The 21,558-nt window shown below is 57.3% G+C and overlaps 7 protein-coding genes across 7 annotated transcripts; 5 read left to right on the top strand and 2 right to left on the bottom strand.

The window, feature by feature from the left end:
- Positions 1 to 97: 97 nt before the first annotated feature.
- On the bottom strand, positions 98 to 1,621 carry SPSK_10985 (uncharacterized protein; the record flags this gene model as incomplete). The annotated part of the gene is made up of 1 exon (XM_016737206.1): positions 98 to 1,621. The coding sequence occupies one exon, from the start codon at positions 1,619 to 1,621 to the stop codon at positions 98 to 100; it is 1,524 nt and encodes a 507-aa protein (XP_016586264.1).
- Positions 1,622 to 2,946: 1,325 nt separating this feature from the next.
- SPSK_03941 (uncharacterized protein) lies at positions 2,947 to 6,021 on the top strand (the record flags this gene model as incomplete). The annotated part of the gene is made up of 1 exon (XM_016730756.1): positions 2,947 to 6,021. The coding sequence occupies one exon, from the start codon at positions 2,947 to 2,949 to the stop codon at positions 6,019 to 6,021; it is 3,075 nt and encodes a 1,024-aa protein (XP_016586263.1).
- A 4,485-nt stretch (positions 6,022 to 10,506) lies between these two features.
- Positions 10,507 to 12,114, top strand: SPSK_04215 (Major Facilitator Superfamily protein; the record flags this gene model as incomplete). Its single annotated transcript, XM_016731026.1, has 1 exon — positions 10,507 to 12,114. The coding sequence occupies one exon, from the start codon at positions 10,507 to 10,509 to the stop codon at positions 12,112 to 12,114; it is 1,608 nt and encodes a 535-aa protein (XP_016586262.1).
- Positions 12,115 to 12,272: 158 nt separating this feature from the next.
- Positions 12,273 to 14,761, bottom strand: SPSK_10567 (uncharacterized protein; the record flags this gene model as incomplete). Its single annotated transcript, XM_016736922.1, has 2 exons — positions 12,273 to 14,690; positions 14,756 to 14,761. 2 exons carry the CDS (start codon positions 14,759 to 14,761, stop codon positions 12,273 to 12,275), a joined length of 2,424 nt encoding a protein of 807 aa, XP_016586261.1.
- Positions 14,762 to 16,014: 1,253 nt separating this feature from the next.
- On the top strand, positions 16,015 to 17,407 carry SPSK_04286 (U3 small nucleolar RNA-associated protein 6; the record flags this gene model as incomplete). The annotated part of the gene is made up of 2 exons (XM_016731097.1): positions 16,015 to 16,104; positions 16,175 to 17,407. 2 exons carry the CDS (start codon positions 16,015 to 16,017, stop codon positions 17,405 to 17,407), a joined length of 1,323 nt encoding a protein of 440 aa, XP_016586260.1.
- Positions 17,408 to 17,531: 124 nt separating this feature from the next.
- On the top strand, positions 17,532 to 17,807 carry SPSK_04725 (uncharacterized protein; the record flags this gene model as incomplete). Its single annotated transcript, XM_016731522.1, has 1 exon — positions 17,532 to 17,807. The coding sequence occupies one exon, from the start codon at positions 17,532 to 17,534 to the stop codon at positions 17,805 to 17,807; it is 276 nt and encodes a 91-aa protein (XP_016586259.1).
- A 159-nt stretch (positions 17,808 to 17,966) lies between these two features.
- On the top strand, positions 17,967 to 18,530 carry SPSK_04591 (uncharacterized protein; the record flags this gene model as incomplete). Its single annotated transcript, XM_016731392.1, has 1 exon — positions 17,967 to 18,530. The coding sequence occupies one exon, from the start codon at positions 17,967 to 17,969 to the stop codon at positions 18,528 to 18,530; it is 564 nt and encodes a 187-aa protein (XP_016586258.1).
- Positions 18,531 to 21,558: the final 3,028 nt, after the last annotated feature.

Genomic DNA, 21,558 nt, shown 5'->3' with positions numbered 1-21,558 from the left:
AAAGGTGAAGCCTCAAGCAAATTATCAATGCAGTGCTAAACGAGACAATTTGCAATTTGTTGCCTTATCATGGTCCGTCCTCCGCACCCCCTCCCCTTCAGGGGAATCCGAGAATGGCATTCGCCTTCTTGGTGATGGCCTGCGCGCCCGGCGACGCATCCGCACTGCTCACAAACGGCGCCAGACCCATCGCCTGCCGCGCAGCCTCGCCCACAATCGCCGACGCAGGCGGCCGGTTCACATGCTCGCTCTCGCCCTTGCCGCCGGGGAAATCCGGACCCGGGAGGCCCATCAAAAAGGCCTCGCGCTGGCGCGCCAGGTAGCGCGCATTGACCTCGGTCAGCGGGCACACGGGGATGTACAGCACGCTCGAGTCGCCCGTGCCGTTGTGCACCTTGTCGACGGCGTGGATGCCGTCGCAGTGCCAAACGACAAAATCGCCCGGCGCGACCTGCGGTACGTGGACCATCGTGCGGGCGAGTTCCAGGTGGGGGTGCAGCGGCTCGTCGTTGGGGCCCTCGGGGAACTCCTGGCCGTGGCCCGGTGTGGCGCCCTGCAGGTCCGACGTCATGGCGGCGCCGCCGGTGAACTCCCAGTTGGCCGCCGACAAAAAGTCGGCCGAGGACGCCGGCAGGCTACTGCTGCTGCTGGCGGCCACCTTGGGCCGGAAGAAGGGCCGCAGCAGGGTGTACACGGTCGCCAGCTTCGCCAAGGGGTACACGAGCAGCGTGCCCTGGCGCGGGCCGACGTCCGAGATGCTCAGCCAGCCCTGGAACGTGCGGAACACGCTGCAGGCGCCGAGGCCCGCGTGCAGGTCGCAGACGGCGCCGGCGCGCTTGCCCGCATCCCATGCATCGTAGTCCTCCCACCGGCCCGCAAACACCTCGTCGTACACCTTGCCCAGGCCGTACCCGGCCGGCTCCCACCGCTCGACGCTGCCGCCGTCCTGGTGCGGGCCCAGGGCAAAGCGCGCGTCGCCCGGCTGGCGGATGCGCAGGCGGTCGGCATACATGGTCGGCTGGCTGATGTCCACGGGCGCGTGCGGGTCGGACACGTGCCACAGCGCCTGCATCAGCCGCTTCTGGGTCGCGACCAGGTGCGGGTGCCCCCGCGCCGCCAGCTGCGCCGCCGACCAGTACAGCTCGTAAACCTGCGGGTTCTCGGGCGGGAACCCGCGCGTGGCTTCCTTGTTCTCGGCAACGTATGCCTCAATCTGGTCCTTGTAGGCGCGCGCTTCGTCGCGCGGGATCACGCCGCGCACCACGGCCACGCCCCGTTTCTTGAGCTCCTCGTGCTTCGCCTTCAGGTCCTCCTCGAGGTGGGAGAACCGCAGACTCGGGATGACGTCCGGTCCCAGCCGCGCAATGGTGTCGTTTTCCGTGCGCAGTACGTCGAGGAGACGGTGCCAGCTAGCCACGATCTGGGCCTCGTCGTGGTCGGCCACCAGCGAGAGCTTGAGCTGCCGGTAGCGGTCGGGCAGCGGTGTCGCGTTGAGGCCCGAGAGCGAGGCAAACGAGTCGGAGATGTCACCCTCGCGTTTCTTGCCCGGTGCTAGCATTGACGGTGGCGGCGACGGTGGAGACATTGTCGAAGTTGTCAAAGTAGACGCCATGGAGGCCATGTTGATGCAGCGAACTTGTGTGAAACGGGCGAGGTGGGATACACGGGCAGTCGATTTTAACGCGCCCGGTCGCAGGAGAATGTGAATTGCTGAAGACATTGAGACGGAGAGAAAGGAGAGGAACGACGGAACTAAATAGCACAAGTCCGTTGATAACGGTCGAGGTCGTCACCAGGACGTCAAGCGATGAATGTTGTGTCTCAGTGTAACGTTGGATGGGCCAAAACTGTCAGTGTCAAGGATATGCAAGATCTCGAGAACGAATCCAAAGGATACACCAATGTAGCCACGAGACGACGGACTCTATTTATTGGGATGGCCTGGCAGTGGTAGTTTGTAAACTGTCTGGAGACTTTTCACCTGCCAAGACCGATGCCATGCTTTGGAGAATGTCGGAGTTGTGTTTTCGGGCAATCTGCTCTGGAATCGCTCTCGGTCTATCAGCCAATACGGTATTCTTTACTTGAAGGCCATTCATGCCATTTGGAGCTGGCCGGGTCTCACGATCGCATTTGGTCGTTTCTCATGAGGGTGTAACATTGCCGTCGCTGTCATCCTTGCCGTAGCTCTCGTTGGCGTATTTGGGCTCTTGGTACCATCTTACTTTTCGTTTTCATCTCTTCCCCGTTTCCGAGGACTGAAGGATGTCGCCACGTGTGGTGCGCGTTGGTGTGTCCTCGGCTGGTGTTATGTTTTGCCCTTTGACGTAACGAAGGAGGCCGGAGTTGACGCTTTTGTCGTAGTGCGCAGAGCGTGCTGCGTGATTGGCTGGCGCTTTTGTGCGGAGGTGCTAAATCAAGAAAGCCTCCGCCGCCGCCATTTTCGTCCTGATTTTTTCGAGGGAAGGAGCGAGGCGGCCACCTGAGCAAATTTACTGAAGTCGGCAAGCACGTCGACACGGCAAGAGCGATTTGGAACATGCCATCTGTGGAAAGTGCGATTGAAAGAAACGTACGATACGGGCGTTCGTGAAGGCACGATCGAGCGACGCAGGCCCCCTTTCCACCGTTCCATCGCATTGGCATAATTCATCGAGCAAAACCCTTCATCACCAACTTGCATCCTCCGCCAACACCCCCACCGTTCCTGTCGGAGTCAAACGCAACACGGTCCTTCCTCCCCTGAAGGGCCCCGGTTCTACCCACCTTGTTTCTTCTTCCTCTCTCGTCAGCCGCCAAAAGCCGTCGATCCAGTGCAGCTCCTTCGAGCCTTTGGGAAACTCCGACAAAAGGACGACCCCAGACCTTCGAGACACTCAGCGCATCACTCCGATACCCTCTCTTTCTAGATCTCGCCCTGTCGTGCGACATATACTCCGACGCACTATGGCGTCCGCCGTCCCTTCCTCGACACCCGTCAAATGGGTGGCCTCCGACCACGACGGACTGCCCATGAAGAGAAAACAGGTTGCACAGGCATGCGAGTCATGTCGCAAGCGCAAGGTGAGACTACGTTACCTCAGCCTTCTTTGGCTCTGTTTTGAACCGGTTGCTGACCTCACTTGCCGTCAGAAACGATGTATCCACACACAAGATGCCGATGCATCTTCGCGGCCGGGCACGGCTGCTGGCGGCCCGGGTGCCGGTTCCACGACGGGTCGTAAGCCGGGCCACCCTCATGTGGCGTCGGCCGACGACGAGGATGCCACACAGGTCGCCGCCAACCGGCTGATGGAGCTGTCGTCGTCGCGTTTTATCAGTGATCTCAACCCGGAGGGCATGTTCATCCAGGCGGCCACGCCGGCCCTGAAACCAGAAGGCGGCACGACCTACCGCGACAAAAACGACTTGGGCGTATGGTTGCCGCCGTATGCACAACGAGCACAGGAGGATGGCGGTAGTGGGAGCGGTGGGGAAAACGGTGAAGGCGACGACGAGTATGGCGACGACGAGACCGGACGGACTGACCCGGCGGGACCCAACACGCTGACTGGTCAAGGAGGTAGCAGTACGAGCAACCAGAACTACAGCCAGAGCCAGAATGCGGGGCCCCGAGACGACAGCGCCCGTAACCTGATCTCGCAGTTTGGCGGAATGAACGGGCTTGCCAGCGGTGTCAGTGCAAACAGCAACCACATTGGGCCAAGCTCCGGGCCCGGAGTAAGTACCGGTACGGGCAACGCAGGACTTCACAAACAGCGCCGCCGCAGTCGAATTCCAAACCGCCGTCCCAACTTTGGTGCCCGGTCTGCCGTCTCCGATGCTGCGCTCGCGTACGAGCGGGCCAAGTACACGTTTATCAAGGAGTGTCTCACTATCTATCCACCCGACGAGGACTTCGCTGTGCTGCATCGCATTTACTGCGAAAAGGTGCATCCGTTGCTACCCGTTCTCAAAGACATTGACCTGCAACGCGCATCCACCGCGCCAATGTCACCGTCTCCTGCTCCAGGGCCATCTGGAGCCGTCCCATCGGCCTCTCCCACCAAGTCTGCCCCTTCCACAAACTCCCCTCGCCCGGGACACCCACCACAATCCGCCTTCACTGCCTCCATCTTCCCCACCGTTGTCAAGCAGATCATCGCACTGGCAGCCGCCTTGACCGATGGCGAGTCCGCTGCGTCACATCTCCGCCTCGAACCCAATGGACCACTGCTCACACCCCAAGAGTTCCACTACCGTCTGACCGACGCTGTCTGGATCATTCTTGACGCCGACATGATTCCCCACCGCTTCGATTACATCCGCGCCACCATCCTCCTTTCCTTCTTCTATCAGCCGACAGTTGAGGTCGACCGCAACAAGCCCAGTTTGTTGTGCACCCAGGCCGTCCACCATTTCCAGACCATTGGTGCCCACCTTCTCGGCTACCGGCCGGAGCAGCCCGATGACGACGTCGAACGTGTCTTTTGCGCGCTGTGGGCGCTCGACCGCGTGGCGTCCGTCCTGTATGCGCGGCCTTGCATGATGCACCACATTGACAACGGCAAAGACCCGGAAGAGTGCATGGTCAACCAGCCGCCGTGCTTTCGCCTCTTCATGTCCGTTATTTTCTGGCTCGACAGGGTCATTGTCCTCTACCGCCCACGCCAACCCTTTGTCATGATCGACATCCCCGTCTACGAGGCTCTCATCCTGGATGCCCAGGCCGAAAAGCTGCCGCCTATGCTGCTGGGCACCATTGAGATTTTGTACCATACGGTGTGCGTCCTGTCCTGCCGCCAGCCGCTGAGTGCGTTTTCGGAAGTGTCCGATACGGCCACACTCAACCGCGACGACCGCACGTACCTGCCCATCTCCATTATGAACCCGCGCCGTTCGCACTCGTCGGACCGCATCGTGTGGGTCACGCAGACGCAGCCCATCTGCCTCTTTCCCTATGTGCCCTACGCCGTGTCCATTGCGCTCAGTGTCCAGTACAAGAAGATGCGCTACAGCCGCACGCCGCTGTTCCGCACGCGCGCCCGCATCGGCTTCAAGGACATTGTGGCCCTGCTGCGCAGCATGGGCGATGTGTTTCTGAATGCGCGCGTGAATGCGGCCCTGGGCGAGAGCATCTGGCGGCAGATGGAGAAGACGGCGTCGACGCTGGCGCGGGAGGAGCTGGAGGCGGCAGGTGGTAGTGGGGGCATTACAACTACTGCTGCTGGAGCGAGTGCCGCCGGGGGTGCCATGGGGCCGCCGCCCGTTCCCGCCGCAGCTACCTCTGATGGCAGAGTGGCCAAGAAAGCTACGTTCAATTTTCCTGCCAGCACGTCAGCACCGGCTTCTTCCGCGCCGTCGACCATCACTTCAGGAACAGTCCCTGCTTTCGTCTCGTCTTCTGTTTTATCCTTGGCCCCCGCAACGTCTCTTCCTATGTCAGGGACAGTCACAGCAGGTGACGCACCAGAGTCGACAACCTCTACAACCGCTGCAGGAACTGGCGTACCATCGCCGGCAACGGCTTCGGGTTTTGGACACAACGTGTTTGAGTTTGCAAATGGCAGTGGCACCAATAGCACCGACGGCAACACTCATATGATCACCGCATTGTCCTCCCCAACCACGACAGCAACAACGAACACATCTGCCATCACCAACACCACAATGTCCACAAACTCCACAAGCACTAACACGATACAACCTCATCTGCCGCAAGGAGGAACTAACGAGATCGTCCCTACCACGACGGAAGCAGCAGGAGACACGCCTGTCACGGGAGCAGGGACGACGTCAGCACACCTATTCCCCCAACAGCTGCCACCGCCTTCGCTGCATCAACAGCAGCAGCAGCAGCAACAACAACAACACCAGCTACACCAGATGGACTTGTCTGTCCTCGACAGCCTGGACACCGACATTGACCTGTTTGGCAATTTTGACCCGAGCTTTGACCTGGGCGCCATTGACACGGCGCTCGAGGCCAACCTGGACATGGCCATTCCGCAGAATTGGACACCCTGGAACAATCTTGTGTAGAGGAGGAGTCATTGTACGCCCAGTGAGCAGCGAGCGCTGCCGCGAAAGTCGTACGTTGTACGTCGTTGCCGTCTTCATTCTGTGGCCTCGTCGTACGCGATTGTTGATCAGGAACGAGCATGATAGAGGAGCGAGGATAGCAGTGACCAGACGAGAACGGAAAGCCGGATCGCAGGGGACGATGAGTGGGAAGCGATTACGGAAGCCTGGTTTCGTGAGCCGTTTTGGGTCGAGAATATGCCTTGACTAGGCAACTTTTTGGTGGACAATTGATGGTCAGACAGAAGTGGTTGTGCTTCTATTTTTGGTTTAAAGTGCAGCGATAGCAATGGCGTCTGGGTGAAAGTGGTTTTCATCTTCTAATTTCACTATTCTTTTTTCTTTTCTTTTTTCTTTTGTTTTCGTTCTGCTCCTGTACGGCATACCTAAGATACGACGTACATACCTGACGCTTTTCTAACAAATTTCTGTTTCAATCACGCAAGATGATCAGCCCCTTGTATTGTCCAGTCGCCCCAGTCGTCCCGTGTTTGCCCATAACCTGCCTCTCGTCCGCGACCTTCTACGTCCATTCTCCTACCATGTTTGGTCGCCGACTTGATGAATTGGGCGGCTATTGCATCCTGTAATACTCCGTAGCTTGCTTTGTAGGTCCGGTCCCGCTCTCAGACTTGCAGTTTCAGCTGCAGCTGTCCATCGTCAATTGTCACAAAATGGTTGCCACAGGGTTCTGCACGGACTTTTCACGGGTGCTGCACAGACATTTGTGCGCTGACCCAGGTTTTTTTTTGTTCTAATTATTGTTCTTGTTATGCAGCTGCACCCATGAACACACGGGACAATAAATAGAACGGACGAGTGGACGAAAGCAGGTAGACCCAAAAAGATACAAAAATATCTCTGTGTGCCGTCCTGCATATGTCCTGCAATGCTGTCTACAACCATTTTGCTGCGTGCATCTTTACATTTCACTGGCCTGCATATCGTCGAACAGGGCAAGCTTCTAAACCTACTAGAAGCAACTGGCAAGTGGCACAACAACTTACCGCCCCTGTTTTTACATACCGTTTTACATCTTGACAAGGCCTAAGCCACAAGTATCCCAAGTTCATTTTTATTGTCGTCGAACCGTCCGCCCTGACGACATTGTCTGTATGATGTATGGTCGTACAGACGTGGCTGCTTTGCAGCCGAGGCCCATTTTGGCAGTCCTCCGTAGTCGCAGGGGTCAATACCAAAAACAGAAGAATAAAGGTCACCACAATATTGCAGAAAAGGGGAGTGGAGTCATGTAGGAAAATGGTTATTTGTTGGGCATCCTTGGCCAAATCTTACCGGAAGAGACAGGTAACTGTTCCGGTAGCCCTGTGTGGTATGTCGAATTACTTTCTTGTGACAGACAGGTGCATGCTTTCCTTTCGTGTGTCAGCATTTCCCAGACGAGAATATGGGTGCCTTCCAGATCTCACCGGTGAGCGCCTTGCATTCGGAATGGAGAAGAGATAAAATGGTCGCTGCGCAGCACAATATTGGCTCCATCTGCAGAGGCAAGGTCCCAGTCAACACGACAGCCAGCGAATTAAGTCATGGGGATGCCACAGATACGTGTGCCAAGAGACGGCAGAGACTTTTGCTGTGTAAAACGTGGCACGCAGACGAACGCCCGTTCCTTATTATTTGCTCTTTTTTTTGTCCCTATTTTCCTCACGATTCTGGCTTCTCCAGCATCTTTCTTGTCATCCTCAGCCTCTCACAGCCCGCCCTCCAGCGTCTCGTCTGACACATTTCTCCATAATCCTCCTCCCCGTCAAGACTTACACCAAATTCTCCAGTTTATATCTCCGCAAGTCCACAAAAAGACGTTTTTTGCCGGCCTCGTTTCTCCACAGATCGCTATCCTAGAGAGCTCATCCCCCTCATTTTGTGGTTTCCTCCTTGCCTTTGTCTGTTTTAGCCTTAACGGTGAACTAGTCTGGAGACTGCCTCTGGGATATGTTATGGCAAGAAGTCACGGGAGTTTGTGCTGTTAAAGTGACGTTTTGTCCGTCGTGCGACGTATTTACCCTGCCCACCAAGCGTCTGTGGTTGATCGTCCGTCGGGGCCATGTCTCCGATTTGGCTTGTGCGCCACCACTTTCGGCCCTTGCAACTCAGATTAGGCGGAGAGACTACTCAGTATTGACCAAGGCTATCAGGCTGTTGGGGAATCCTGTCGAACCTATCTCCTGTCTCTGTCTCCTGTCCCCTGTCCCCTGTCAAATCTGACATGGCCTACCTTTGGATGCTGTGAATGTGTGACTGCAGGACACAGAGATAAAAGCATGCCCATATACGAATGTACTACTGTTGATTCTGCGACTGAAAACGGCCAACAAAGCGCAGCCAAGCCCCATCCTCCCCCGTGTCGAGCGACGGGCGCTACGTATGGAGCCAGAGCTTAAAAAGAGGATCGTCTTGCTTGACCAGTCTCAGTATGGGGGGATTACGGGGTATTATGGGCACCAGAGACATGAGATGGCAGTTCGAGAAGCTTGTCCCGTGCCTTGACGAATTACTCGCTCCATCTTTTCGTCTCTAGCCTTCTTCACCTTCAGCTGTGAAGGCAAGACGCTTCGCCTGCAAACGAGGAGCACGGCCGCTTCTCGTACTATTTTCATAGAATTGTGTTGCTTCTTTGTCTCCCAATCCAGACCTTCCACCGCGGCAACCTCCGGAGACCCTTGATTTGTCTCTTTTTTTTTGGCTGCAAGCCACGCGCTTTGACGTGCCCATTTTTAACCTCGTGCGCCGTAATTTTACCAAACGCCGTCTCTCTGCAAACGCGTCCCAGCCTCCCTGGTGCTTTTTCTTTCTCCCTTCTTCCCTCGTTCCCTCCTCCCTCTCCCGAACCCCCATGCCGAAAACGTTGTCCGCCGAGGCCAATACCACCCCAAGTCGTTCTTGCCGGTACGCTATTTTACCCCGACCACGGATAATTGATCCTTTTGGGAGTGCTTGTTGTTCTTTGTCTTCCTTCCATCGTCTTGGATCTTTTCCTCATTTCTCGGTGCGCGTCTGTCCCGTGTCTGGCTTCCTGTAGTGTTCTGGATTTGTCCCTGTATTTTTATTTGTCTGCGTTTTTATCCTCCCGCTTCCAGCGTGGCTATTTCGATCCTTGCTGATCTGCCACCCATAATTGCGAGCATATGGCCTTCGCACGTTTTGTTACGGAGACACGCAAAGAAAAACGACATACACAATGACCAAACCGTTGATACAACCCATAATCTCCCTAACACGTCTGCGCTGTATCACTCTATTGCAGCCGTACCACCCTTACGCCATACGACATACGGAGTAATCACAACATAGAACATACTTGGGTACACATCCCGTTCCTCCGCGCTCTTGGCTGAGTGTATGTCGTATCTCCTTTTCTTCCCCCATTCCTGCCTCCACTTTCCGCACTCGTTCATCTTTGCTATCATTCGTCGGGGGTCTCGGGGACCAGGGTTTGTTGTCAATTTCTGACCATTGTCCCCCATCCTCCAAGCGAGACGGAGGACAGCCTGACAGCGTAGTCTCGTGCGGAGAAGGTGCGAGTGGAGAGAGGCCTAGCTGGGCAAAGTTCTTAACCGCCAACAACTCGGCAGTTGGAGAGGCAGTTGAATGCGTGTGGCTGTTTGACTTTGTTTGCCTTGGTGTATTTTCATTTATCCTCCATCCTCAGCACGAGTACTGCGCCAAACTTCAGCAAAAACGAACGACAAAACCGTCACGCATGCTCTGCAAGACGCAGGTCAGCGTTCCTTTTCCACGGAGTACACTTTCCCAAACCAGAAACCGGCCCAGAAACCGGCCCAGGACGTAGAACCAGGTGATCCAGACAATAGATCGTGACCAGACCAACTCAATCCCAGGCCCAGACCCAGACCCAAACGGGGGCAGAACGGGGGCAGCAACGGCGTACCAGAACCACAGAAACAGGGTCTGTGGGCATATTTGCACGTATTTTAAGGTATTTTTACGCCGTAATTCGTACCTGATTGTAGTTTGTGTATACCCCCGCGTACTGGGTTTCTTTTATTTTTCGTTCACATTATACACGGTACCACCATTTTAATAATAGCTTCTTTTACGACGCCGCTCTCATCTGTTCCATCCTCTTACACTCTTCACTTTTCACTCTTACACGCCCCTGGTTTCTTCCTGCTCCAGCTCTCCGAGCTCCTTCCGTGGTGCCTTGCTCACATATAACTTGCAACATTGCCCCGGCTCCAACCGCGCATCATCTCCTCTTTTGATTTTCTTCTCCTTTCTCCTCATTCTCGTTTATTTTATTTAGTCAAACATCGTTCGTTGTGTTGTTTTCCTCACTCTCACAATTCTTCCCCTCATTCGTCACGCACCTCTACAGCCCTCCGTTTGCGCCTTCCTTCCTTGCCACCTTTCTTCTTCCCTCCTTCCTTCTCCCTCATCGCTCTTTCCTCTTCCGTCTCCCCAAACATGGCAGCTCCCGAAGAAGCGGCAGCTCCCGCCGCTCCGTCACCCGTCGACGTGGAGGCTGCGCAGGCCGTCGCCGACAAGGAAAAGTCGCAGAAGCAGCACCGCGAGGCCACGACCAACTTGCACGAGTACGCCGAGTCCGAGGGCTATGTCATTGACGCTTCGGACGACGGCGACGCCTCGGCCGCGCTCAAGAGGGCGCCGGACGGCCGCACGATCCTGATTCCGCAGCCCAGCGACGACCCCAAGGACCCGCTCAACTGGAGCTGGACGACCAAGCACATCACGCTCCTCATCATTGCGTGCACGGCCTTTCTGCCCGACTACGGCAGTGCCACGGGCGCGGTGACGCTGATTGCGCAGGCAGAGGAGTGGGACATGACGCAAGACGAGGTGAACCACAGCCAGGCGGGCAACGTGTTCATGCTGGGCGCGGGCGGCATCTTTGCCGTCATCTTTGCCGCGTACCTGGGCCGCCTGCCGGTGGTGTGGTGGTACCTCGTGGTGGCGACGGCGACGGCGGCGTGGTGCGCGGGCGCGACGTCCTTTGCCTCGTTCATGGCGGCGCGCATCCTCAACGGCTTTTTCAGCACCGTGTGCCAGGGCATGGGCCTCGTCTTCATCCAGGACATCTTCTTCTTCCACGAGCGCGCGCGCAAGATCAACATCTGGGCGTCCTTCTTCATCATGAGCCCCTACATGGGCCCGCTGCTGACGGCGTTTATGCTGACGGCGAAGCCGTGGCCCGTGCCCTTTTGGGTGTACACGGCCATGACGGCCGCGTGCTTCGTGGCCACGACGCTGTTTCTGCGCGAGACCTACTACGACCGCCGCATCGCCGCCGCCGACCAGCCGCCGCCCGGCCGCCGCTTCGAGCAGGTCATTGGCATTGCGCAGTTCCGCTCGCGCCACCTGCGCAACAGCTTCGGGCAGGCCGTCTGGCGCACCATCAGCGTGCTGCTCAAGCCCACCGTCTTTCTGACGTGCTTCTACTACATGCTCACGTTCGCCTGGGTCGTCGGCATCAACACGACGCTGTCCATCCTGCTGCAGCCCGTGTACAACTTTGGCGTGCTCCAGATTGGCTACTTTTACTTTACCCCCGTCGTCGCCGTCATCCTCGGCGAGCTGGCCGGCCACTGGCTGCACGACGCCATCGCCCAGCAGTACATCCGCACGCACAAGGGCCACTTTGAGCCCGAGGTGCGCCTGCGCGCCATTTTCGTGAGCCTGCCGTTTATGATTATCGGCATCGTCCTCCTCGGGCAGTCGCTCGAAAACCGCTGGCACTTCATGGCCACGTCCGTGACCTGGGGCCTCTACGTGTTTGGCATCATGATCACCACGGTCGCGCTCTCGAGCTACAGCCTCGACTCGTACCCGGAGGCCAGCGGCGAGGTCTCGGCCTGGCTCAACTTCAGCCGCACAATCGGCGGCTTCATCATTTCGTACTTTCAAGTGACGTGGGCGACGAACGAGGGCGCGAAGAAGAGCTTTGGCGTGCAGGCCGCGATCATGGGCGGCGGCTTTATCCTGGTCCTCATTCTGCTGCGCTGGGGCAAGGCGATGCGCGTGTGGGCGGGCCCGCTGAACTTTGCGACGGCGTGAGGAGGGGGCCACGTGTTGTGTCTTGCTATCATGAGACGAGACTGGATTTCATGCGTTTTTTGGATTTTTTTATTTCTGTTCTTCGATGTATGGTCTCTCCGTGGAGAGAATTCGTTACGATACCTCTTAATTATATAAATGTTCATTTACACGACGTCTTATTTTGCCACGCCACTACCATTATCGTCCATGCTCTCCTGCGTATCCTCGATGCTCTCGTTGATGAACATGGTCGTGTCCGAGTCAAATATCAGGCCCAATGCATCGAGATCCATGGCAGCCGGGTCAAAGTTGTTGAGGGTGTTGTAGTGGTTGAAGAAGGAGGAATCGTTAAGGTCAAAGTCAAAGTCTAGATCTGGCAGCGCTGGAGGAAGTGGCTGGTGCTGGGCTTGGGGGTTGTATGTCTGCTGTGGGTGTTGTGCGTGCTCTTGTTGGCCTGTCTCGTTGCGATGGTTCTGTGGATCGACATACTGTGGATATTGCAAATGCTGGTATGACGACTCCGAGACGCCGTATGTGTTTACATCGGGAATGTACGGGATGGCGGTCTCGGCAACCTCTGGAAACACAGGAAGTGGCGGACTTTGTAGGGGGCTTTGCAACATGTCCTGGGGACGATCTGATGAAGTATGTTGTAGAGGTGCCTTGCCAATTTCCTTTTCCTTACTGTTGGCTATCTTGGTCGCCGTCGTCGTCGCCGTCGTCGTCGCCCCCGCTGATGGTCCTAGAATCGTCCGCAGCCGCGTCAGTTGCTCGTACCGCGCCGCCACGTACCCGTTGCCCAGGTCGCCCATCCGCCGCAGCAGCGCCAGACCTTTTGCCATGGCCTCGACCGTCTGCGCGTTCGTGGGAAACGCCGTGTACACCAACGCCAGGACAATGGCCGCCGAAAAGGCGTGCTCGCCGTCCATGTACCCGTATGTGGCGACCATGTTGTAGCCCGCGGCCTTGGACATGATGCGGACCGTGTTGCGCGCGGCGGCGACACAGGCATGGATGACGGCCACCGTTTTGGGCGCGAGTCCGGTCTGCCAGTCGCGTTCCTTCTCGGCCGTGGGGTCAGCAGCGGCTCGGATGGCGGCAATGCGTTTCTGCACGACATGGAACAGCAGCGGACGTGCCGTCATGTTGATGCACTGGTAGTAGTGCATGTACATGGAGATGCTCTCGCGGGAGAGGGTGGTGTTGCGGTCTGGGTCAAGGCGGAGGGCCCGAGGCAAGGCCGCCTCCCACTGGTCGAGGGACCGCAGGATGCCATGAACCGTGGTGAGGAGAGACGAGCCAGAGAGCATGTGCGTGTGTACATGGCGGCGTGCCGAAGGCGAGAGGACGGCTGCTGCTGGCTGTGTCGTTGTTGATGCGGCGTTGGGAGGCAGAGATGTCCGCCGGTAAATGAGCGTGGTAATGTCGCCCAGAATTCGTGACAGCTCCGTGTAGCAGCGCAGTATGACAACAGGGCTGTCTGCCGGTTCGCCCGGGAGCGGTTTGGGCATGTCGACGCCAATGTCCTCGTCCAAGATGGCAATTGGGTGGCCCGACTTGAGCGACAGGATGCGGTCCAAACTGTAGATGCTCCACCAGACGCGGCGGCGGTGTTCGCGATCGGCTGGAGAGAGTGCGGGCGACGATGCTGAGGACGGCACTTCCTGGTGCAGGCCGAGACTGATGGCCATCCGCAGGGCGATGCCGATGTAGAGGTACGCGGCGTCGCGCCGGTTCATGTTTTGCAAAAAGTAACCGACGTAGGCCAGCGTCTCGACGCCGAGGATCGACCCGGGCTCGTGCACATCGGGCAACAAGGCCAGGGCCCGCGCAAAGAAGCCGAACCCGGGCGGCCTGTCGTTGGCATCATCCGGGTCGTCTGTATTGCTGGGGGCAACAGCATCTCTGCTCGTCGTTGTTCGGTTGACCGAGTATAGCCGGCCGAGAGCTAGGATCATGAAGATCTTGGCGTATGTCAGACACACGCGGGTGTCGTCGTCGTTTTCGTAGTCGGAGACAGCCTTCAACGCCTGCGGGCCTTCGTACGCCAACTCTAGCTGCCGCTCAAACGTCTCCGGGTCGGAAAAGGCAAAGATGGTGCCAATATACATATGCTGCGCCCGAAAGTAGTTGCGTGCCGTATCCTTGATGGGCGGCAGCGCATCCACAATGCTGTGGGAGAGTTCTTTGGCCGACTTGCGCGACGGCAGCATTCCTGGGTCGTAGAAGACGGGTGTCTGTTCGAGGCCGTGATCGTCGTTGGTCTCCTCGTCGTCTCTGTCGTGGCCGTCGTGGTTATGGGTACTGTTTTGCCGGACACCAACACGCGAGCCCGGCCCTTCGCCACCTCGCAACCCCGACAGCTTGGTGGCCACCTGGAAGAAATGGTCGGCCGATCCACGGCTGGCACGCAGGTAGATGCTCATCTGCTTGAACTGGTCTGGGAGGTTGTCTTCGGCGTCGGGAACGTCACTCAACCCATCGTCGTCATCCTCGCCATCCTCCTCCTTGTCTTCGATGACGTTGTCATCTGCCATAGACTTCAGTGGCATGAGGCCGTGTGGAAGGCTGCTGAGTGCCTCGGGTGGCAGACTCTGGAAGATTTCTATAGCGTATGTGAGCTGCCATACAAATCTCGCCCCTCGTCTCCAATGCTTACCTTCATATCGCCTCAGTTTGGCTTTGAGATGACGCAGTTTCCTAACCATGTAAGGAGCGGCACAACATAAACAGAATATTACAACACAAAGATGAAACAACTCACTCTTCATTCACGGGAATAATCTTGGCCCCACGGTAGTCGCACTCGAGCCCCTTGGCCTGGCATCGCTCGCACTTGGGCTTGTCTTTGGAGCAAAAGATCTTTTGCCGCTTGCATTCCCGGCAACTGCATGTCCACGTAGGCAGGTTAGCAGCCGGCCATGTTCTCCGTCGATCCGTATAGACCATGTAGATCTCTCTTGATCTCCCATTGGTCTCCCGTTGGTCTCCCGTTGGTCTCCTTTTCTCTTCATGAACTCACGCTCTCGGCTTGGGATCCGGGGGTGGCACCCTGGCCCGGCGCACCGGCGCGGCTGATGGCTTCCGCGCGCGCACCATGGTGGATGCCTGGCTAGTGCAACTATCCGTTGTGCGTTGTCTTTTGTCCGTTGACGTTTGTCCGTTGTTGTTGAATGGATAGAACCCTCTCGTCGCTCATCCAAAGGGGTTCTGGAGATGGAGAGTCATCGGCGGCACGAGAGCCGTGAAAGGCAGCATGGCCAGGACCTATAAATCCTCGTCCTCACGAGTTTGACGATGCAACGGGTTTGGGTGTGGTTGAGCCGAAAGCTGAGACTGTAACTGTGACTCTAATTGAGACAGCAGTTGGAGTTCAGCCTCACATCTTGGCGGAAATCAATATTGGCTTTCACGATAATGCACAGGGCTGTGTGGCATGGGAAGGTCCGACTCGAACAACGGAGGGGTGGGGAGGAAGGTGCTGAGTTAGCGGCCCTCACTGGAAGGCTACGACGCTCCACAGCGCCCAGAAGGTTAAAGTGGGTCCATTAATGTCGGCGAGGGTTGCCGATATCTCGACAGGACGCACCGGTCGACGTAACCGATCCCGTAGATGGCATAGAGCTACCATATCGAGTACACTTCGGTATGCACAGTCAGTAAAGCAATAATGTAACGATACATCAGTCTGGGGATGGGCAGCCTTGTTGTCGCAGATGCTTTTCTCCGCGGGCGCTTTGTGTCTGTTGCACGTGACCATTATTGTTAGTGATTAGATACGCTCACCGCCAAAAAAATAGTGGCAGAAAAAGGGCGAAAAAAGCATCGCACCAATTGCTGTTCGACGGACGTCTCGTTCTTCCGTCTGTGGTCTCCGTTCTCTTGCACTCCAACCTCCTCACATCGCCATACAACGCCATGGCCCACGTCGACGACAAGGCCCGGTACTACCTGGAGCGGGCGGTGCCCCAGCTCCGCGAGTTTGAAGCCAAGGAGATTTTCTCAAAGGTGAGCTCGCTTCGACTCGATGCTGTGACCACGGCCAGTACCAGAGCACTAACTAACTCTTTCTTGCCAGGACGAAATCCGGACACTGGTCCAGAAACGCACGGAATACGAACGCCTCATCCTGTCTCCCGGGTCCAGCCCCGCCGACGTCCTCGCCTACATTGCCTGGGACCAGTCCCTCGACGATTTGCGAGCCAAGCGCTGCCGCCGCCTCAAGATCAAGCAGTCGACCAGCTTTACCAGCCAGGGCCGCATCTTCCAGACGTTTGAGCGCGGCGTGACCAAACACCCAGGCAGTTTGCTGCTGTGGCGCAAGTACCTCGAGTATGCGGCAGCCGCCAAGGCCACCAAGCGCTGGCGGCGCATCATGACGCGGGCGCTGCGCATGCTGCCGAGCGAGGGCGGGCTGTGGGTGGTGGCCGGCCGCAAGGCGTGGCAGGACGGCGACATGGAGGGCGCGCGGGGCCTGTTTATGCGCGGGTGCCGGTTCTGCACGACCGAGCCGCTGGTGTGGCTCGAATACGCACGGCTGGAGATGGAGTGGCTGGCGAAGCTCGAGAAGAAGCGGGGGACGCCGCTGTACAACGCGAGCGTGGCGGCCATTGCGGCCGACGCCGCCGCGGGCTCGGCAACGAGCAAACCGCGGAATGTCTACGAAGAAGGCGAGGGCATGGCCCTGCACGAAGGCGACACCGACGACGAGTCTGACGACGACGAGGGCGATTTCAGCAACAACGCCATCCTACCAAAGTCGATGATCGACGACCCGCTGGCCAAGAACAAGAAGGCCGCCGTGTTCAGCGACGAGACCGTCGAGAAGCTGCAGGCCACGCCGGCGCTTGAAGGCGCCATCCCGCGGGCCATTTTCGACGAGGCTGCCAAGCAGGCCTTTTTCAGCGCGGACGCTGCCGAGTCCTTTTTCGACCTGTTTGCCCTTTTTGCCGCGTCCGTGCCCACCGCGCAGCCGATGCTCGTGGCGCACGTTCTGTCGACGCTCGACGCAAAGTACAAACAAGACGCCGCCACGTGGAACTGCCGCGTCAAGAACTGCGTGCTGGGCCTCAACCCCGACGCGCCAGCGTTCCCGCGGGCGCTGCGGACCGCGTTAACAACGCTGCGCGAGGGCCTGGACAAGGCCACCAACAAGGCCAAGTTTGCAGCCAAGAGCGCGGCGTGGATCGATGTGCTGCTGGTGCGCAAGGAGGACGAGCTGGACCCCAGTCTGCGGGCGATTCTGGAAGACACGCGGCGCAAAGTCGAGCGGGCAGGCGAGGCGGCTGCCGAAGCCAAGAAGCTGTTATGAGAGAGGAGCCGGGAATGAAAAAAAAGGACCAAAGTAGAAGCATTCTAGCGCTCTGTATGATTCCCATTCGATATATGTTACACTATATATTACTATACCATTACCACGTTGCCGTAGGCCTTCCATGCACCATGCCATCCGCTGTCATCTTCGTCGCGCGCCCTACGATTCCCCCGCCATACGCAGCAAGTGCTTCCACTCGTCGGCGCTCACCTGGCTCACGCTGAGCCGCGACTGCTTGAGCATCTGCATCTTGTCCAGCGGCTGCCCCGGTGCGCCCATGTCCTTGAGTTCCTTGAGGAAAATGGGCCGAGCAAACTTGCTTCGGAACTGCACGTGCACCACACTCCACTTGGGCTCTTTGCCCGCGGCCAAGTCTGCCGCCGCTTTCGGGTCGTAGTAGGCCGTCTTGGGGTCGTGTGCGCCCAGGTCGGGCGAGTGCTCGCGCACAATCGTCATGGTGCCGACGATGCCCGGTTCCTTGGTGTTGGAGTGGTAAAAGAAGGCGAGGTCGCCCTTCTTCATCTTGCGCAGGTTGTTGCGCGCCGTGTAGTTGCGGATGCCGTCCCAGGGCTCGGGCGCGGTGCACGCGGCCAAGTCGTCAATGGAGAAGCGGACGTCGACGCCGTTCTCGAAGCGGGACTCGGGCTCGGCCTTGAGCAGCCAATACTGCCGGGCGGCCGTGGAAGCAGACGTGTCGCCGTCTTGGTCTTGCTCGGCGGCGGCTCCCTCTTCTGCGACTGGTTCGTCCTTGGCCGCATCTTTAGCTGTCGCAACAGCCCTTCCCTTGCCCTTGGCAGTGGCCTTGCCCTTGATTTTCTTCGCAGGCGGTGCTTGTGCCGGTGCCGGTGTTGATGCTGCCTTTCGCTTCGTTGACGGTCCTGGGGTCACTTCTGCTTCTGCTGCTGTCTTTCCTGTCGGCGCTCTCTTTGCTGGTGGTGTCGGCTTCGTCGGCTTCGTCTCAGACTCTTCGATTGGCGCAGCTCTCCGTGAAGACCGCCTGGCTGGCGTGCTCGGCTCTGCCTTGGCCGTGGCCGCGGTGCTCTTTCGCCTGGGCGGCATGGTTGGAGTGAGGGGGGGTATTGAATGCGGAGGATTCTTTCACAGTTGTCTAGATCGATAACAAGAATGCAGTCCCAATTAAAAAAAAAAATATCACCGATTCATGGAAGGCCTGCACTGTCACTCGCTCCTTCTCCGTTCGTCGCAATATCTGCCTCTGCTCCTGAGACGCGTTCCTATCAACAAGCACTGCGCTAGTCCGTTTTAGGCATTCCTTGAGCCTGTCCAGTCCAGACCCCGACATACGACATTTTCTGTGGGTACTTTCTGATGTCGTGTTTCTCTTCTCCTAAGTTTCTTCTTCCAAACGTTTAAATCTGAATGAGGCTTTAGCACGTTAAGACTTGCCTCGTTATGGCAGTACACTATGATTCCCCTGGTTGCTTGGTCTCCTACGGCTGCCTTCATAATCCTCATACAAGACAGTACTCAATCTTCGACCCCCTCTCTCAGCCCTTTGTCCATTCATCTTGCGCCTTTCTTCAGCAACTCACAGACTTCGATGGCGTACAACCTGTGCTTATCTTTCTCATATGCTTCCCGGATTGCCCAATAACGACTTGCGGCACCGTTCATTCGCCCCCCCAAGGAACCAGCAGAGACACAAAGCCCATCAGCCGAGAGAGCTGGCCGCCAAAATCCTCCGATAGACCTGCCAAGCATGACTACGAACAATAAAAATCCTCTTCCTGTTCGTGTGACTCCGTCTTATCCGTTGCATCCACAACTCCAGGTCTCCAGACTAGCCCGACTCGACTGGATCCCTTTACTGCTGTGCTCGGCAAGGGCCGACGCGGGAGAACGAAGCCGTTTCCAGCTGGCCTTCCCAGTTTCCAGTTGGTCCTGCCTTGGTCCCCAGTTGGCTCTCGTCGTCTGCCGTTTCTCGTTCTCTTTCTTCCATAGTCCGTCGATCTGGCCCTGCGTACATTCGTACCTGCAGCCAACATGGGTCTCTTGTCTCTCTCGCCTCTGACCTCGGACCTCTTGTATCGCGCCGCTCTCTTCCTTTCTGCCACTTCCCACCCTCCGTCCTCCTTCTCTTACGCCCACCCCACCCGCCTTTGTGTTCCGTGCGGAGTAGGATACGATCCAGATCTCATATGATCGTCTTTATGTTCAGCCTTGTCAAGATTAGGTTTGGCCGTATCGTACCGAGACGTGGCACCGATCTCCCGATCCTCGTCTCTTTCCCCTATTTTGAAGGCAGTCTCAACGTACACCCTGGCACTCGTAAACCGGAGCTCTTGTTTCTCAAAAGCCGTAGGAAAGTCGTTTATTGCCACCACCTTCCAGCGTCCTCTTCCTCGCTGACGATGTTGGCGCTGGCGTCGTCGTCTTGTCTCCTGACTTTTTCCTGTCAGCTGTTAAGAAAGCGCGTACCCGTGAAACGATGTACATTGTAAGACATGCAGCAAGCACTTAGAAATAATGTACCTTTAGCAGTAGAGGAACAATAGGTACTTAGCCACTATCTCCATGTCTGTCTTTTAATTGGCCAACTGCACTCGCTAAGGCCAACTGTGCCCCGCTTTCAGACTAGCGCCGCGATGAAACCTGCGAAAAGGTCGAAAAAAGGGAGACCCCAATTTACCCAGTCCTCCTTCCCCCCCAGCTCTCGCAAGTCTCTCGTTCGTGCCTTCCTCGCCCTTATCCCACTGAAATCCCCAACCGCCCCGACCGAACACACATACCAAAAGGCAACAAAGCACAGCACCAACATTGCGCGCGCGCATTTCGAGGTACGTTTGCCAGTCCATTGTCCATTGTACATTTCCATTTCCATTTCGTCGTTCGTTCCCCGTTTTTGCATTTCAGCCTTCCCCGGCACTTGTCCTGGCCTTGCATCCAGTGACACGCGGCTCGTTGTTGTATGTCTCCGGTCTGCCTGCTTCTTGCGACCCTCACTCCTGCCTTCCTCTGCCCACTTTCCCCTTCGCACCTTCTGCCTCTCAGAAAGCGGGAACGAACGTGACATTGCGGAGACTCTTGCCACAGACCGGAGAGACCTTCCCATACTGTTACTTTCGTATGCCCTATTCCCCCTGGTCTCCTTTCCCCTGGCCTGCCTCCGTCCTATTTGCTATCCCCTCTGTATTGCCGTTTTCGCGTTCGCACCTGCCACTCCAGCCACGTTGGCCTGGCCTCCGTCGTCGAAGACCCCTGAAGAAACTTTCCAATAGGGACGGAGCGACCCAAACAGCGCAAACAGCGCTCCAGCGCCCTAGATTTTCAGGCCCTCTCCCCTGCATTCCACCGCCAACCACCTTTTCAGCACGCTTTGTGCCTTTGGTTTTGCTGTGGTTCCTGCCGAAAACCGTGCCTGTGCCTGCCCTCATTGACGCTCAACCGCCTGTAAAATACTTTTTCTCCCCTGCATTTCGCTTGCCCATTGGCGGATTGCAAGCCACAACATGGGTGGAAGAGCAAAACGAACAAAGGCCTGCAAGAGCGACCAGCGTCCCAGCAAAGCAGGAAAAATCTGAACAAAAAAATACAGGCGCGACTCAGGACCCGAAGCCCCCCTAAGTCCACCAAAAAACCGGGTGCACTTTCCTCATCACCCCCAAAACGCCAAAGCTGTCCATCGTGCCTGCCACCACACAAAATCCGATCTCACACACCTCTTCGCACCAAAGCCCACACAGAGCCCCATACCCTGACACAGCCGCGACCTGACGCGACTCTTCTCCTCAGTCCCCCCCTCCGCATCACGAACACCCTCTGCCGTGTCGCTGCCCATCTCGATTATATCAGACATTTCTTTTTTACCTTATTGCTTGTGTGTCTGGATGACGTCGCGCGTGTTGTCGCCGTCCGCGTCGCCGTCCCCGTCGTCCTCCCCCGTCGCCGTGCTTTGCTGACCTCCTGGCGCAAAAAAAGAAATACACAAAGGACAAACGACGAAAACGCATGATTAACAACGGCAGAACGACAGAACGACAAGAACAAGACACCCATCGATAGACACGCCCGGCAGATGGGCCCATCGCCGACGGCCCCCTCCGCCCCCTCCGCCATCCTCGACCGCCTGCCCGACCTCGTGCGCGACGGTGGCCATCGCGTCTTCGTGTCTCTCGCCTAGCCCTTCC

The sequence above is a fragment of the Sporothrix schenckii genome (assembly GCF_000961545.1).
Source record: "Sporothrix schenckii 1099-18 chromosome Unknown Cont47, whole genome shotgun sequence".
Lineage (NCBI taxonomy): Eukaryota > Fungi > Ascomycota > Sordariomycetes > Ophiostomatales > Ophiostomataceae > Sporothrix > Sporothrix schenckii.
This window is presented reverse-complemented; position numbering and strand designations above follow the sequence as displayed.